Raw genomic sequence first — 19154 nt, forward strand, 5'->3', positions numbered from 1 at the left:
GCATTTAAAAATTGAAATATAATACAATGCTCTATCATAACCTTAGTCCAATAAAGACTGCATTGACCAAACGATTTATAGGAACTATTTGACTTTTAATATTGAGATATTGTACATTGAAAAATACTGCTGTTTTTTGAAGATTTAAATAAAATCATACAAATTTATAATCAACGGCCCCACCGATATCTGTCCAACATTAGCCCTCAGGAAGTTCATCTCAGTGAAACTACATTTGTCACTTTTCTTAAACAATATTCCAGTGAAAAGGTTGTTAAGAAAAAATTCAATGCTGGTGATACTGTTCGAATTAATAGAACAACTAATATTCGTGAAAACAGGAATTACTTATGGTCCACTGAACTTTTTAAATTGTCAAAAATCCTAGACACTAAACTCTTAACATATCGTCTACGAGACACCAAAGATGAAGAGATTCTTGGTGGTTTTTATGACTATGAATTAAAAAAAAGTTTAAAATAATAATGAAATCTATCAAATTGAAAAGATTTTAAAGAGTCGTACACACAAGGGCAAGAGACATTCGCTTATTCGTTGGCTAGGATACAACTTTGATTTTGTTTCTTGAGTAGCAGTTAAACCCATTAACAATGCCCAATGATTTCTATGTGACATTCCTGTCCAATGTACCTGATCCACTCTACAATGATTTGAATAAAACAAGTCATTCCATGGCGAGTATGAAATTGCTCTTGTCTATTGTATTCTCAAAAATACATATGACATTCTGAGAAAAGTTAACATATATGATATACAAATTAGACCACATGATTGGCCACTCGTTGGCGATCAACAGATAATTGAAAGGATAATCTCATTTGAATATTCCGTTGTCACATTACCATACGAGGGATTTGGTAGTATGAATGATTTGTGTCTTGCTATCAATAAAGAATTTCCGCTCGTAAAAAAGGAGTCTTTCAATTCAACTAATCAATTGAAGAGGGAAAGATCTACATTAGTTCAACGACTGCCAGTGAAAAGATTATTTTCAATGATAAACTAAGAGATGTTCTCGGTTTTAAACACAATATAATCAATGGTAAAAGTGCTGGAAGCACTAGCGGTATGGCTCGTTTCATTTTTGCTGACTATCCTCGTGCCTTCTCCTCGAACAATTGTATATTTCTTCACGCTTCATTCGTTGAAACATCCAGAGTTGGTAATAGTAATGTCCTCCTCCTACGAGTCCATGAACGAAAAACCAGTCAAGATCATATTCATCATTACAATATAAAGCCTCTGCATTATATCCCTGTAAACAATTCCTATTGGAGACTCTGTCAGTTAACACTAAGAGCTGTATGCCTTTAGCAATAACAAAAGATTTGGCCGTTATTACATGTCATTTTCTACCCGTCGTCGTTCAATAACAAGATGTCTAATTGAAAAATGGCATTCGTTTGTCCTGATATTGATGACTATTCTGCTATTCTGAGTCCAAGATAATTGAGCAATGGAATTGACTATTACAAAGGTCGTTCATCAGTGTCGAGGTATGGTCTTGGTAGTTGGTTTGCTAAGCTGTTTCGCTCTGCACTACCCTTGGCTAAAAAATTTATTGTACCGGCTGCGGTAGATTTTGCATCCTCTACACTACATGATTGGGGCTATGGCAAGGATTTTAAAAGAATCTCAGGTCCGGTGCAGGAACCCTTGGCGAGGAATTAAAAGCTCGACAAAGTGGAAAAGGTTTAAAAAAGTCGAGAAACAGTGCATTACTTGTCGGTCTTTACTCAAGTCAGAAACGAAAGACATCACTCTTGTCAAAGAAAAAGAAGAAGAAGAAACAAAGGAAGAGAATTGTTAGATAAAAACAGGATTTCCTTTCCTAGACTGAACAATGGCATGTCTACTGCACAGGAATTCCCATCCTCCAATAACTTCATCTTTAAATCTATTCAATGCAGAAAATGTTGATGTGAGTGTAAAACATGGTTACTATGAACATGTCTATCCACAACAACCGCTCTCTGATAATATCCACTTTCAAATTTATTCCAATGAAGACTACTTCATTGATTTGTCTTCATAATTTATAGATTTACATGTGGTAGTCAAGAAATTTGACAATACAATGCCAATTTTTACCGATGGAATATCCTATGAAAATTGTATATTGTATAATTTATTTCGACAAAACAGTGTCTACATAAATGGGACATTGGTGAGCACTAGCAAAAATCTCTCAAATTATACAAGCTATATACAGTTCATATTGATGACACCAAAGTCATATGAGGAATTGAGGAGTTCATCCAATGGATATGAATATATTACCGATACTGATAGTACAGATGCACTTAAAAATGTAACAGTTACTGAATTATATTTAGTTGGGTACGTGTAATTGTTAATAGCAGTCCATCGAGTGTAAAGACAGGTCATGCATACAGGTGCATATTTCAAACAGCGAAAAATGTAAAAAATTTTGATCCTCTTGGCCTATAATATACATTCTACTCTCCGCATATCAACAGCTTTATTGAAACCAGTGGGAATACTATTATTTAAAACCAGAAGAGAGTGCAGGATTTAACGACTAAAAGCTGTGGCTTTCATTCACTACAATATTTTGTTTTCAGATGTCCTGGCTGTACTTACAACCAGTTTCTCAACATTTACGTTGACAATCCTCGCCTGAATAACTTCACAATGGAAAACATGCTTTCATACATGTATAATATTGATTTTAGTGCCCTACGAATAAAATTTTAAAAAAATGAATGTAAATTTGTTTATTAACAAAAATAATATATATAATGTATTACAGGTAATTACTTGGTAAAAAAAACTGTCTTCCTAATTTAGTAGCTGAGATAAATGAGCACTTGAACAAGGTCTAGACCTTACTCATCCATCCAATCACCTAGGACAAAACAGTATATCCAACCCGATAATCCGAAAATCAAGTCCAACATAAAGAAAAACCAGCATTAATAAGTATAACTCATTGTCCCAAAACCAAGCCATAGCACCTTAAGTCTACCAAAATTTAATATTCCCCAGGTAATCACCACATATTAGGGCTCCTCAGATGGAAACTCATTGCCTATGTAGGGTTCGGCGCTTAAATTTCATTACCCAGGCAAAATGAGCGCGCCATTCCATAAACATATGACATACCCCTATATAGTGACACCTGTGGAATATCTAAAAACAAAACAATACCCAACAATACAAAAATATACCCAAAAAATTGTCCAAGCTTCCTTAACCATCATTCACCTAGCACTGAATCAAAATAACAACATACCAACTCTGAAAGAATATCTTTCAGCCAGTTTACCTCCCCTAATTGCATTATCCTAACCTATCAACCAAAGACTTCACTTTCGCTCTATTTCTACGAACTCATTTCAAATGACAACTTGCTTTAATCATTACCTAAATGTGTCGAAACAAATTATAAAATCCAAAATTATAAAAGGAAGAGAAAAAATAATTTTCCCACAAGCTACCTCAAAATGTCATTCAAAACATCTTGATAATTTTAATTATACTTATTTAAAAGTTGATTATATTGAAAACTAAACTTTTTAAATTGCCAAGCAAGTTTATTGGTGGAAAAATCTCTTGCGATTAGCTTATTGCTAAGTATTTGACTCCTATCTTTAAAATCGACGTAATTAGTACAAATTCTTGCATATCTAAATAGTTGGGAAAAATACGATGAATATGTTATATTCGAATGTATGTTACTTTTAGGAAATGGGAAATTAACTATTTCAAAATTAAAATCATCTGTTTTGTTATATATTTTAAAAACTAATGTATTATCAGGTGTAACATTAATATTTAAATCTAGAAAATGGTCATAATTGCCATTCTCATTGCTGGATTTCCGCTTTAATTCGGATGGATATATCTTATATGAAATCTCTAAAAAATCTGCACAATTTATCACCAGAAGATCATCTAAATATCTTTTATTATTTGATAGCAAACATTGTATATTACTTGGGTTCTTTTTATCGATCTTAAATTCATATTATAAATAGCTTAAAAACAGGTCCGCTATAAATAGACTAGCATTACCCCCCATAGGAATTCCAATACTTTGATCTAAATGGATTACCATTAAAGTTTATAAAAGTATTAAATAGAATAAATTTTAGTAGATCATAAATCATATCTAAGCTGTAACATCTTGAACTAGAGATACTGTTAATGTAATTAGTCCATGTCGCCTTCTTATTATACGTATCAATTTTTTAAAAAGCCAAATTAGACAAAAGAAAAGCTTTCTTAATAATCATTTTTAAATTTACAAGTACTAAATTAATTGGTAGATATGTACATAATGTAGTGAAATCAAATGAGTCCACTCTTTTGGCTGAAACTAAACCCAGAGAATCTATAAATTGCATTGAATTATTAACACTCCAATATGAATTAAACTTCGAAAATTTTTTAATTTCCGAGGAATATGGCATAAATTTATTTTTAATTTCTCCTAAAATACATGACAGGTCAGTCGCCGCAACTCTGGTAGGGCATCTTGCTGCACCCGCAATAAAGCGTGGTTTCGGGGGATTCTTATGAAATTTTGCCGTCCAATATAAAAAAGGAAAATATTTTTCATTCTCATTACATTAATTTTAAATTTTTTAAAATGCATATCCTCTATTCTATTCAATAGACTATTATTAACATCTTGAACCATTTTATATGTATTTTTTGTACTAAGCTCCTTTGCTAAAACATCACAATATAGCTTCTGACATATTATTACAAAATTATTATTCGCTTTATCAATAGGTACAATTACAAAATCCTTCTTTATATTAGCAATCGCTTGTTTTATCTTTGTATTATAAAAATTACCTCATTATTACGATTATTTTTCATATTATATATCTTATTTCCAACCCTATTAATAATTAAATTTTTCCAATTCTAAAAACTATTTTTATTAATTTTCTCCTGTTTGCACCAATTGCCGATAAATAAATCTAGATCATTATTTAACCCACTAAGAACATTCGATGGTTTTAGATGATTTGAAAGACGGAACTTATTCCACATTTTCATTATACTCTTCAGATCTATTTGTTTTATTGTTCCTAAATCACCTGTTATAATATGTTTGTAAGTTGGATTTACAAATGATAAAAATTGCTCACACTTACAAACCGGTTTCCAATTATTATCCGTGTCAAAATTCTTAAGTATTAAACTATAATTAAAAATCATTTGTTCTATCGTTTTTGAGAACTTATATGTTATAATCGGATTATTTTATGATTTAAATTACTAGGAAGGGCCTGTTTCACTTCACGCTGGTTTAAAATCCCAGGTAAATTTATATCCTCTATTTGTTTACTTCTAATATATATATATATTAGTTAAACCGGTCAATTATATTAAACCTCCTAGACATGTACCGATTGCTCGTCCACGGGGGCACCCGCAGCAAAAATTTTCCAAACCTATAATATTTAGCTTGAAGATTTCGCCTATCTCTCAGAGTAAAAATTTGCCAGCAGGGGCTCAAGTACAGCAAATGAGGGAGCACCATAGCGTTATAAAGTCGTGATAGAATTTGGCGATCAAATTTCCGCTTATTTGCAACAATACGGCTTTAGGTGTACGACGCGCGTTAGTGGAAGTGAGCCATAAGAAGCCGACGGATTTCAGTAACTGAACGCCCGAACGGGAGACCTAGATACTCAATAGAATTAACTAGCTCAACTTCGGCATTACTTAATCGAACTGGCCCGTGCGCACTTTCTTTTAAATTAAATAACAACACAGTAGACTTGTCAGCATTAAACTGGAGGCCTATTTTATGATACGCGCACTGGAGTTGCAGAAAATTTTCTTCCAGGCCACGCAGAAAACGACTTAGATTAAAGACGTTGTCCGCTTAACCAATCAGGGAGACATCGATCCCAAGAAGAATACATGTAGTCAGGGCATTAGACCGAGGTTTAAGAATGCTATTGTTAAATGTAGTTGGTGAAGTAATAGCACCATGCCTTACTCCTTTTTTTACTGGCAACATAGGGTTGCCACGTGGTGACAACTCAATGGCACAGTCAATTAATGGGATCTGTCCTGCGCCGATGGCCGCAAAAACCAAAAGTTCAGCTTTTAAATTAACATACATATCATACAATGGTGCCAAGAAACCAGGATCAGCACCTCTAAGACCCATTTCAAGTATTTTACCTTCATGTATCAACGTAACGAAAGCACGTCTGACATCATGGGATGCTAGTGCAAAGAATTCACCACGGTTTTCTGCATTAATTAGACCCTAAGTAAGAGCACTAAGTGCATTTCCGTATCCAAGGCCAGTTTGAAAGCCAAACTGGTGGTCCTGTACAGTGCCCTTTGATTGTAACTCATCTATAATCAATAACTCAAAAAGCTTACAAAAAGTAGTTGCAACGGCAATCGGATGGTATGAAGAGCATTTCATTGACGATGCTTTACCCTTTTTCAAAATAGGCGTCAGGGAACCTATACAAAAAGAATCTGGTACCATTCCTAGGTTAAAAATCATTTGAAAAAGTAGAAAAAGGTGCTCAAAAATAAATCGCTCCACAAAAATAAATGCTGAGCCGAAATCTGATCAAACCCTCGCAATTTCTTTTTCTCCAGCTTTTTAAAAACCGAATATATTATAACCTTCTTAAAAATAACACCAGGACTTCTTGCACGCGAAAAAAAATCATCAAGACGAGTTTTAAAACCATCCTGAAGCTGTGGGTCTGGGGGGCGAGAATTGATTTTTGGTAATGTTCAATCTATGATAGTAGAGGAATTTGCAAAGGTGGATCTTCGCGGGAATCCTTAGATAATGCTGACCAAAGTTTATTCGGATTCGAGAGAAATGCTTCAGAATATGCCGCAATTAAAGAACCACGATGCAAAGAAAGAACCACGATGCAAATCGTCGTTTCGTAAGAATCCGAATCTTATTCACCAACCATCACGCGGTGAATCGGCTTCCCGCCAGATAGAAAGCCACAACTTAGCAGAATTAAAAGTTTCCGGAAACTGATATTAGACGACCAGCCAGGAATTTCTGTGTCGGTCTTTCCTTTTCTAGCAGGTACAGCTGACTTTTCAGCAACACGCAATGCGTGAGTTAGCTCACTGCAATACGTATTGAGTTGAAGTCGAGACTCAAGTAGATTCATTTAGAATTGTTCATAAGCAAATCAAACGGGACTCCAATTTTGTCTAATATACTACCACTAACGCTCTGGAAACAATCCCTAGAAGCACACTCCCAATCATAAGTAAAATAAAACCGTTTCGCCCCCGGATTAAGAGACGAACTTGCAGGGCTAACGTTCACATTAAATACAAAAAAAGTGGAAAATGATCCGACGTAAAACAGTCCGACACGTTTACTTCAGAAACAGAGACCGACGGGGTATGAACAACATGATCGATATTAGATGTATTTCCACTATTGTGGATATAAGAAAGTCCTTATTTTTTGATGCGAGTATATATTCACTGTCAAGCAAACCATAAAGTAGAGTCACACGACTAGTCAAGTCACAGTTGAAATCACCCGCTATTACACAAGAAAGTCTCAGTTTTTCACATGTTCGAGACATTTAGCTAGCCGAGCCACACTTATTGCAAACAGTCTCTCTGATTTATCTTCTCGATAATCCGTGGGAAGATAAACATTAATTAAAACCACATTAATCCTCACTGCAAGAAAATCGCTTCCAGAACCAAAGCTAGAGCACGGGAGGGGAGATTTCATAAAATTAGCCAACCCACTGAAAGGACGACAGTGAGTTTGGGGTCGGCGCACAGGGACAGAGAACAATGTATGACTTGGGGATATATCTAATAAGTTCAGACTAAGAGCAGTCGCAAAATGTTCTTCTACGCAAACCAGGTCATATTCAGGCATTAGGCATTCTAAGAACACAGAACGATTCAGAAAATTACCATTCAGATTCCCCGATGCAACACTATGCGAGACATTGCTGGGTGTAGCGTTCATTTCGATGGTGAGTTTTTGGCTGGACATCTCACGCTATAACAAGTGTGGTGTTTATTCTTGTACAATGCACAGAACCAATCGCTTTTACAAGGAAGATCCTTATCTGAGGTATGGTCTTCGGCACCACAGCGTTCACAACGGGGAGATGGAGAACAGTCAGCTGCGATATGCCAACACATTTGTAGGAGTAGAAGTATTTGGGCATAAATATAAACTGTTCAGGAGGCAGCTTTTCATAGCCAACTCTGATTGAGTCGCTAAGAAACTGATCTAGATAATTTTTACTATCAAAGTAAATCTTGAAGACTTTCGCGCGTTCATAAATACCGATTTCAGCCACTTTAATTTCAGGAGGAACAAACCTCATGATGTCCTGCTCTGTCATACTAGGTGGGACACGCTTGAGAACCACAATGAAGAGTCGCTTTTTTTGTTTTGCAGTTACGTCGGGAGCCTTTGATTTCACTTTCTCAACGATGGTTCTTGTGGACGATTTGGATCTTACTATCAGCTTCCAGTCATCCTTGGTTTTACGAAGTTCATTTATCTCATCAGAGTTCGGGCATACACTATCGACAAAACGCTTGCGTGTGTCCTGATTAACGATCGTTTTTGAGAGATTGAGGACAACTGCATACGAGGGTTTGCCACCTACTTTTGCAATGTCCTTAGTGCCTGGCGTGGAAGTAGACGAACTTGGCTGAACGAATGAGGAAACAAAACTCTTGAACTCGAGACAGAGTTCATTTACCTTCCTCGTCAGTGTTACGCTTGCTTCACCCGGAACAACGGGAACCTCATCTGGCTGGAAAATGACAAACTTTGGCAGTGGCACCGAATTCTTATCACTATAATCAATTACTTTAAGGATGTCTGTAAAAGTGTCTGAAACCTTGTGTCTGTCAGTTGGTCTGGCCAAGATTTTTGCTTCAGATCAGATTAACCGCCTGGCTTGCGCAATTTGCTCACCAGCAAAAAATCCGCGATCTAATTTGACTACATCTGTGTCCGTGTTCCCAGCCTTTCTTGCTCGAACCGCATAGTTCAGAACTGCATTCAAGACTAGTTTATCCGATGCCATGACGTCACGGAACGAAATGTCAGGCAGTGAATCAATCAATCAATCAATTATATATTCAATGAATCAATCAGTTAATGAATCAATCAATCGTATATTCAACTACTATTATCTGCTATGAAACAGTTAACAAAACCTGTGGGAAGTGCCGGTACCCAAATTGCCCTTCCCCAGCAGTTGAAGGATCAAATTCCGGCCCGTACCGATGCGGCTCTTGTGTTTGTTCCCGCTCGCTTCTGCACAGGCTATCACTAATGATACTCTAATGTTTCACTAATGTTTGATGTTGTAGAAATATCGCCGAAAATGCGCGAAAAACGGCTGAGTCAATGTGATCTGTGGTGTTACCAAAATACAACGTTTTGCTAAATTGGGCAACTATGGAACTTCACTTGTTCAGAAGAAACAGATACACAGATGGTTTCATTATCACAGATACAGTTGGGTTTGGACATTCATAGAATTGGGTATTAAGGATTGTTTTTTTTTTCTCTCTTTTGAACATTCACCAGAGCTTATCTGCGACAGTCCACATAAATCATTGAGGGTCCGAATCACTGTATATAGATAATAAAACAGTAGGATCACGGCTGATGATTTTTGGCACTTCATTCTCGGCGCGTGCAAACAGGTCCTCCCATTTAGTCTGACATTAGTGGATTAGTGTGGATCTCTCAATCACTGAAAAATGGTGCGAATTTGTATTATTGGTAATTGCGAAAGCAGAAAAAACTTGGTGAGCCGGATTTTTTTTTGCGAACACGTGCATATTACGAAGTAAAATTTAAGAATATTATATCTATTAATTCTATTAATCTATATACTAGAATATTAATCTATTATTCATATACAGTGGTCCGAATGCACAAGAATGCAATGCAATGTTTGATCTTTCACTTGCATATTTGGTGTTTGTTGACATTCACCGGTGAAATTCGACTTTCACCATTTTTTAACAATCACGGTGACATATACATAAATGTACCTTATTTGAAAATATAAAGATTTTAAAGTGTCAAGCCAGTACCTTGTCGCTGTAAAAACACATACAGAGCTATTCCAAAGGAAATAAATTATAAAATGGATTGTGCATGTATGTTCGCATGGGGGTAGACCTTAAACGATTCTCCCAAAACTTTGCGATATTTATGATTTGGTCTGCCCCCCCCCCTCCTAGAAGTGTCAGGGTCCCTTTGAAGTTAATTCCGGTGTTTTTTTATTTGAATTTTATGGAAGGAAGATTTAGGATCATCGTTATATGTGATTTCGGTTTAGATTCAGTTATGCAATCTGTTCCTTTACAAGCTTTCGCTTAAGGAATAATGGGATTTGTGTCGTAATTGATTTTGTACGCCCATTTCCGAACTAAAAAAAAAAAAAATTAAAATAAATACCATCGCATCTTGTCAACACCGAAAATGATCCTGTAATGCATTGCAAATATCCTCTGTTATGTGTGACAAGTCAATATTTGAAAACGATGCAAAGGACTTAAATTTTTTCTCAGCCACGGATGTCGATATTAGGGAGGAAAATGGGGAAAGGATAATGACATGATTTCTGGATGAATCTCTCTTGAAAGGGGTGGGAGGGGGATTTATAGTTTCAATTAGTACCTCCAATAAAAAGTAAAATATTTTTAGTCTACTTTAGTCCACTCAAATTAAAACAAGAACTTTTTTTCTGAATGTTTTTTTTTGAAAATACAGTAAAATATATACAAGCATTTAAGGACCAAGTTTAATATGTGACCCTAGCATGTAACTAACCTAAGAGGGAAAGTCAGGGTGCTAAAAAAAAATATATCTCAGGCAAAGCTGACTTCATTTTTGTGTAAAACTTAAATGTGTTACATTAAATAACCTTAAATGTAACATTAACTATAGAAAATCAAAATTCTAAATAAGTAACATTAGATTGGTGGTTCTATTCTGAATTTTGAAGTTGATACCTTTCCCAGTGCCCAAAGAAGAGGGGAGAGGATTGTTTGTCGTCCGGACTTTTGCATAATTAGACACAGATTTGGGATCTACAAAATTTTCAATTAAAAAAACCAAAAGTTTTTATGAAATTGTTTGTAAAGCTTGCAAATGTCTAATTCTTGGGCTTACCTCCTCAATTCTCTGAATTAAACGCTTAGAATTTTGATATGGGCTTAGAAATTTTGGACTTTTCGATCGCAAATATGTATCTCCTTGTACTTGTTTTTCTTTGATATCTGATTTGAGAACCAGTGTACCCTCTAGGGGACGTTTACTCATAAGTCGTCTTATAATCTATTCTTTTTAAAACAATTGACCTTAATAATACATATTTAGTTCCACTGCACGCTTTTTAGAGCTAAACTGATCATACTTCACACTATGGCTCAAGTTCGGTGTTTATATTCCAAGATGTTTGTAATTAATCATAATCTTCTTCCACTTGTGCCTCTTAGATGACCATTTTGTCAAAATTTAAGCTCTGGCTCTTATACTTTTATGGGGTATATAGGATTAAACTTAACTTTATACTTTTGTTCAAGATGGAATATTTGCTGAATCAGGGAACGCTCAAATATTTGTCAAATACTTAGACCTTACTTCCTTGAAGTCAGTGCGAAATTTTGTCGAGGAATTTCTCTCTATTGAATCTCGCCTTGATGTCTTGATTAATAATGCTGGAATGGCTGCAATAAAAAAGTCTTTGACCTCTGATGGACTGGAAACTCAAATGGCATGCAATTACTTTGGACATTTTCTGCTTACACGCATTCTTCTTGGTGAGTTCATTTTCCGTATCAAGTGCTAGGAAAACGTGATGGGATTGGTTGATTGAGACTATCCTTGAATCCCTTTATCATGCGGGATGGCTTTATTGTTTATTGCTGGATAAATAGCGGTAAAAGAACAGAAAAACAACCATGCTTGCTGGTAAAGTACCCGTTACCGACTTTCCTTTACCTAAAAGTCAAACCATCAAAATGCGATAAAATTTTCATTAGCATTTTTTTCCTGATTCAAAGACAAACTTTCTTAGAGGTTTTTCTTATCATTGTCCTCCACTTTTTCATCGAAGAATTCTAAATTATATTTTAAATAATCTAGGATTGATATTTTTCTGTAAACTGCTTAAATATATCTCTCAAGAGTAAACTGTCCCTCGGAATGTTATTTGTAACAGTTTTTTTTTTCCAAGACTGACAAAGTTCCGCATACCCATTTTATTGCTTGTTTTCTTATGAAAATAAATCTTTTAGACAATACCTTTCTTTGATATTAAAGTAAATAGCGTGCTTTCGTTTGAAAAAAAAATCATACATCGAAAACTATTTTTGGGGGTATCAGACAGTTCGTGGTAGCGAACTGTAAGTAAGGAGCGACCCGGCTCAATAGTAACCGAAACTCTAAAAAACGTATACCAATATATACAACATCCTTAGACCTTAGATCCACCTGTGCCTCCAGTGGCACCCAGGGCATCAAGAAGGAGCCGCCAATCTTCCCGCCGGTTTGCTGCTGCAAGTATGTCCTCCCACTGAGGTTGGATTGATGTGTGCAGGTTACGGAGATCTGTCTGGTACGTTCGACGCAGGGTGTTTCTGGGTCTGCCCCTGCGGCGTGGACCCGATGGCTGCCAATGAAGCGCTGCATTTGGTAGTCGAAGATTGTCCATACGTAGTACATGGCCGAGGTATCTCCATCGGCGGACTCTTATAATATGTGTCACAAGAGGCTGGCCAGTCTTGTCACGGATGAATTGGTTTGTTATTCTCTGCTGCCAACGGATGTTGAGAATTCTTCTGAGACATGTGTTTTCGAAAACAAGTATTCTTAGCTCTTGTTCCTGGTTCAGGTGCCAGGTTTCGGCAGCGTAAAGCAGCACTGGCATAACATTGCTATTGAAGAGTCTTAACTTTAGACGTATAGAGAAGCTTTGGGACCGCCACACTTTCCGTAATATACAACAAAAAATCCAATTTTTATGCTGATTTTAAATATATAAGTTTCGTCAAATTTAGTCTTACCCATCAAGTGTTACGAGCCTGAGAAAATTTGCCTTATTTTCGAAAAAAGGGGGAAACAACTCCTAAAAGTCATAGAACCTTAATGGAAATCGCACCATCAAATTCAGTGTATCAGAGGACCCTACTGTAGAGGTTTCAAGCTCCTATCTTCAAAAATGTGGAATTTTGTATTTTTTGGCAGAAGAAAGATCACGGATGCGTGTTTGTTTGTTTTTTTTTCCAGGGGTGATCGTATCGATCCAGTGGTCCTAGAATATCACGGGAGGGCTCATTCGTACCGAAATTCAAAGTTCTTCTGCCCTTTTTAAGTGACCAAAAATGGAGGGAAACTAGGCCCCCTCCCACGCTCATTTTTTCCCAAAGTCATCCGATCAAAATTTTGAGATAGCCATTTTGTTCAGCATGGTAAAAAAATATAATAACTATGTCTTTGAGAATGACTTATCCCCCACAGTCCCCGGGGGAAGGGCAGCAAGTTATGAACTTTGCCTAATGTTGACATATAGTATTGGTTATTGGGAAGTATAAAGACGTTTTCAGGGGATTTTTTCTGGTAGTGGGGGGGGGCGGGGATTTTGTGGGAGGACCTTTCCATAGTGGAAGTTTTGATGGGGAAGGGAAATTGCTATGAAGGGAGCGCCGGATCTCCCAGCATTATTTAAAAAAAAACGATCAGAAATTAAAAAAAAAAAAAAGTTTTTTCAACTGAAAGTAAGGAGCAACATCAAAACTTAAAACGAACTGAAATTATTACGTATATTTATTTATAATACGCAATAATACGTATATTTATAATATATTTATAATGTAAATATATTTATAATATAAATAAGTATATTTACAAAAATAAAACGTAATAATACGTATATTACGTATCATTACGTATGATATACGTAAGTTACGTATATTTATTACTAGTAAAAATGTCCGTAAATCAAATCAAAACTTCTAGTGCCCTTTTCAAGTAACTACAAAAATTGGAGGGCAGCTAGGCTCCCTCCCCCGCTTCTTTTTCTCAAAATCGTCCGATCAAAATTTTGAAAAAGCCATTTAGGCAAAAAAAAGTAAAATCAATATACAAATTCCGTTTTGATTATTCATGTACGATGAGCCAAAATCATAACCTGAATCAATTGAAAAATGTTCAGAAATTAAATAAAGAAAACAAGTTTTTTTTAAACTGAAATCAAGGAGCGACATTAAAACTTAAAACAAACAGAAATTATTCCGTGTATGAAAGGGTCTGTCCCCTCCTCAACGCATCGCTCTTTGTTCAAACAAAACAAAACTTTTTAAAACAATAAAAACTTTAGCGTACGAGCGAGACGTTGAGGAGGGGACAACCCCTTTCATATACGGAATAATTTCTGTTCGTTTTAAATTTTAATGTCTCTCCTTACTTTCAGTTTAAAAAAAAACTTGTTTTTTTTTTTAATTTAATTATTAAAAAAAGGGGAAAAATTGAAACTTGGGTTATTTAGGTCAGTTCCTCTGACGCCTAGTGGTATAAGGGGCAGCAACGGTTTACAACCAAATCGGATAATCCTGAGCCAAAGACCACAACTCATTGAAAGATGATTGTAGGACATTTGCCTAACCTTCAATAGAATGACTAATAGTGATCCGTTGTCAATCATTCTTCCGGAGGCCCGGCACTTTTGGAGGCGGAGGCTCTTCCGAAGGTGCCGGAGGAGTTCTGCGCCAAATGTCGTAAAGAAGCGGTCCTTGCCTCATTCGAGTAATGTGACCCCAATATCATCATCTCCCTTGTCAGACTTCGCAAATTCTTTCTTCAGCTTGGAGAGAAACTTGATCTAGATGTCAGGTACTCTATCTTCCCAACTAATTGCAAGTATCCTTCGCAAGCGGTTGCTCTCAAATTCAAGCAACCACTTCTCTACAGCTTTAGACGAGCTCGTGGATTCATTTCTGCTTGTCAATATGGAGATTACGTAAGTTGTTGACTAGGCGTAATTTCAGCTTGAATACTCAGTACCGTACTTAAATAATTGCTGAATTTCCTATGAAAATACATTTCGTAAACAGTGGCTTTCTTTGAAGTTAAAGCAAGTATTTTGTTATCTTTTGAAGAAAACATATTTATATACAATTTTACCACTCCTGCAATTAGAAAGTCGACACAAATTCCTTAGAAGCAGAGGATAATTGTGTATTCTGTTATTATTACTCTTGCTTGACGAAAACCTTACAAAAACATTTTCTCTAGGGTGGAAGTCCAGTTGTTTACATTTTTGCCATATTGAAAACCCTGTGGATATTTGTGATTGAGTTCAGAATGTTGTATTATCATGATATTAATGAAAGAAAACAAAAATGAAAAGGAGATTTGGAAATGTCTTACAACCTTACGAAATTCTTTCCTTTTGAGAGATAGTCAACTTGTTTCCAGTATTTTTCCAAATTAAATTTCCCAGGCAATGGTACAGCTGTAAAAAAAAGAAAGAAATTAAACGAGAAAAAAAAATGAGAAATGGCTTAAATTATTCTAAAATTAGTCTTTTGTCGTAGTCATGAAGCTTCCATGCTGTAAAAGTATTGTTAGTTTCTTTATACGTGGTAGGTCAGATGTGAAAAGTTTTTTTTTCTGTAGTGCATAACACAGATGACATTAGAGAACCACTTGTAGGCATGTTGGGAACACATGTCAGGAGTGGCGAGAGTGGCTGGTAGGCATTTGGTCTGTGAAGTCATACGATTTCTGACAAAGAAGGTTGCCTCACGATTCTATAAGGGATTATAATCCAATTTTTTGCTTGTGATATCGTATAAAATCCCCAGAAGTGTGTGGAGACAATGTCGCCCCGTCTCTACGTTAAGTGCCTTTCAAATAATGGTTATAATGACCATCGTAGTGATTTCGAAAGAAGGCTGATAATACAGTTATAAAATACGAGCGAAAAAAAAAATCTTGATAGAACCAAGATGTTAAAAAGTTTTTGCAGCATTGCTCGAGGCAGCAATTCAATTCAGTCCAATTTATTCAAATAAAAATAAAACAAAACACTAATAGTAGAATGTGACCTTATACTTTGCTTGAAGCTATAGCAATTTCTACGTTATTCTATAGAAGCTCTACACCTTTTCAAAGAGAGTGACTATCCCCATGCATATAGGTAATACTTCTACAAGACATTACACCTTTTCAAAGAGATTCAGAGCTCCCTCACATGGCATATGGAATTCTATGGAAGCTATAGCAAGGACTGGTTTGGTGGGTATAGTCTGGTTTGGTGGATATAGTCTGGTTTAGTTTTTTCAAAGAGACTGAGTATATGACATTTTTGCAAAAAAGGGATTCACAAATTGGACACTAAGAACGATAATAATTACTGTTTTGAATATTAGAAGCGTGAATGATTCCAATTAGTGATTGGATATCATGAAGGGAAGGAAAAAAAAAGATTGAACTGATTAGCATTTAAGATAACCCCGAAGGAGTTGTTAACTCAGGTAATTTGTTATAAATTTGAAACATCATCAGTCTATGAAAATGGCTAACGACGATAGAATGACATCGTGACTTGACCTAGCTTTACCTTTCCGATGTGGTCTGTATAAAACACAAGTGATGTTTGATAAGTATTGTCAATTTAAAATAGGATCTAACGTTCTCTTCGTTCCCCCATTTCTGAGGGCAGAGAGGAGAGGGGTCAATTTTGGAGGGGAAACAAAAACTACACAGAATCGAAAATAACCGGGATCTGCCTCAAGGGGAAGACTCAGAGTCACTTTGTTCCCTCATGTCTGTGGACTGAGGCGGGAGTGGGGGAGTCAATTTCATAGGGACAACAAAAAAAACTCAGAATCCAAAATAAACCGGATCTGACCCATGGGCAAGGCTCAGAGGCCCTTCGCTCCCACATTTCTGAGAGGCAGGAGAGGGAGGGGGTCAATTTCAGAGGGAAAACCAAAAATACTCAGAATCGAAAATAAACGGGAATGTGCCTCTAGGGGAAGGCTCAGAGGCCCTTCGTTCCCCCATTTCTGAGAGGCAGGAGAGGTGGGGGGTCATTTTTGGAGGAGAAACCAAAAAAAATCCGAATCGAAAATAAATTCTATTGGCCTCAAGGGGAAGACTCTGCGGCCCTTCGTACCCAGATTTCTGAGGGCAGGGGAGGGGGGAGGTCAAAAGTGGAGGGACAACAAAAAATACTCATAATTGAAAATAAATTATATCTGCCTCAAAGGTATGACTCAGAGGTCCTTTGTTCCCACATTTCTTAGGGCAGGGGTGGGTGCGGGGGAGTCAATTTCAGAGGGAAAACCGAAAATACTCAGAATCGAAAATAAACAGGATCTGTCTCATGGGCAAAGCTCAGAGGTCTTTCGTTCCTCCATTTCTGAGGGGCAGGAAAGGGAGGGGGTCAATTTTGGAGGGAAAACCAAAAATACTCAGAATCGAAAATAAATGAGATCTGCCTCAAGGGGAAGACTCAGAGGCCCTTCGTTCCCACATTTCTGAGGGCAGGGGAGGGGGGAGGTCAATTGCAGTGGGAAAACTAAAAATACTCAGACTAGAAAATTAAAGATATCTGCCTCACTGGGAAGCCTTAGTAGCCCTGTGTTCCCTCATGTTGCTGGGCAGAAGAGGGATAGGGGCAGTAAATTTCAGAGGGAAAACCAAAAATTCTCAGACTCGAAAATATAAAGGGATCTTACTCATGGGCAAAGCTCAGAGGCCCTTTGTTCCCACATTTCTGACGGCAGGGGAGGGGAGGGGTCAATTTTGGAGGGAAAACAAAAAATACTCAGACTCTAAAAAAAACGGGATCTGCCTCACGGGTAAGGCTCAGAGGCCCTGCGGTCCCCCATTTCTGTGGGGAGGGGAGGGGGGGTTTAATTTTGGAGGGAAAACCAAAAATACTCAGAATCGAAAATAAACAGGATCTACCTCAAGGGGAAGGCCTGGGCTGATGTTTGCAAGTCGAAGAATTTGTCTTTGTTGGTTTGAATGTCTAATGTGCCTGTCTTTCTCTGTTTACAAGTCTGATTCTTTTTGTTTGCATGTCCGGGTTGGTGTTTGCAAGTCCAAGTTGGGTTTTCAGACCTACGTTTTTTAGGTTTTCGTGTGTGTTTGGTTCCTGGGGTTTATTATTTGAGAAGTTAACTTTAGTATTTTGTGGTTTTACGTGCCTGAAATCATGAATTAGAATAGTTCATTAGCTGTTTAGGTTTTCAGACATATTTTTTACATTTTCGTGGGTGTTAGGTTCCTGGGATTTATTATATGAGAAGTTAGCTTTAGTATTTCATTGTTTGACTTGCCTGAAATCATGAATTAGAATATTTAATTGGCTGTTTGGGGATTTTCAGACCTAGGTTTTTTAGATTTTCGTGTGTGTTTGACTCCTGGGGTTTATTATTTGAGAAGTTAACTTTAGTATTTTGTGGTTTTACGTGCCTGAAATCATTAATTAGAATAGTTAATTATCTGTTTGGGTTTTAAGACCTAGTTTTTTTAGATTTTCGTGGGCGTTAGGTTCCTGGGATTTATTATTTGAGAAGTTAACTTTTAGTATTTCGTATTTGACGTGCCTGAAATCATGAATTAGAATATTTAATTGGCTGTTCGGGGATTTTCAGACCAAGGTTTTTGAGGTGTTCGTGTGTTTTTGTCTCCTGGGGTTTATTATTTGAGTAGTTAACTTCAGTTTTTTATGGTTTTACGTGCCTGAAATCATAAATTAGAATAGTTAATTAGTTGTTTAGGGTTTTCAGACCTAGGTTTTTTAGATTTTCACGGATGTTTGACTCTTGGGGTTTATTATTTGAGAAGTTAACTTTAGTATTTCATGGTTTGACGTGCCTGAAATAATGAATTAGAATAGTTAATTACATGTTTAGGTTTTTCAGACCTCGGTTTTTTATATTTTAGTTGGTGTTTTGTTTCCTGGAGTTTATTATTTGAGAAGTTAACTTTAGTATTTCATGGTTTGACGTGCCTGAAATCATGAATTAGAATAGTTAATTAACTGTTTGGGTTTTCAGACCTAGTTTTTTAGATTTTCGTGTGTGTTAGGTTCCTGGTGTTTATTATTTGAGAAGTT

The 19154-nt window shown here is 36.4% G+C and overlaps 1 protein-coding gene across 2 annotated transcripts in view; it reads left to right on the forward strand.

Annotated features, from left to right (window-relative positions):
- The window catches only part of LOC148951575 (retinol dehydrogenase 11-like), a 271589-nt gene that overhangs the window by 73667 nt on the left and 178768 nt on the right, over positions 1–19154 (forward strand). Inside the window, exon 4 of one of the 2 annotated variants that reach the window (XM_089090341.1) lies at positions 11605–11841. The exons of the other annotated variant lie outside the window; for it this stretch is intronic. Within the exon in view, the coding sequence (XP_088946467.1) occupies positions 11605–11841 (237 nt within the window). The remainder of the gene's footprint in view (positions 1–11604; positions 11842–19154) is intronic. 2 annotated transcript variants of the gene reach the window in all.

The sequence above is a fragment of the Artemia sp. Qi Xiang Cuo genome, chromosome 6 (genome assembly GCF_049724085.1).
Source record: "Artemia sp. Qi Xiang Cuo chromosome 6, ASM4972408v1, whole genome shotgun sequence".
NCBI lineage: Eukaryota > Metazoa > Arthropoda > Branchiopoda > Anostraca > Artemiidae > Artemia > Artemia sp. Qi Xiang Cuo.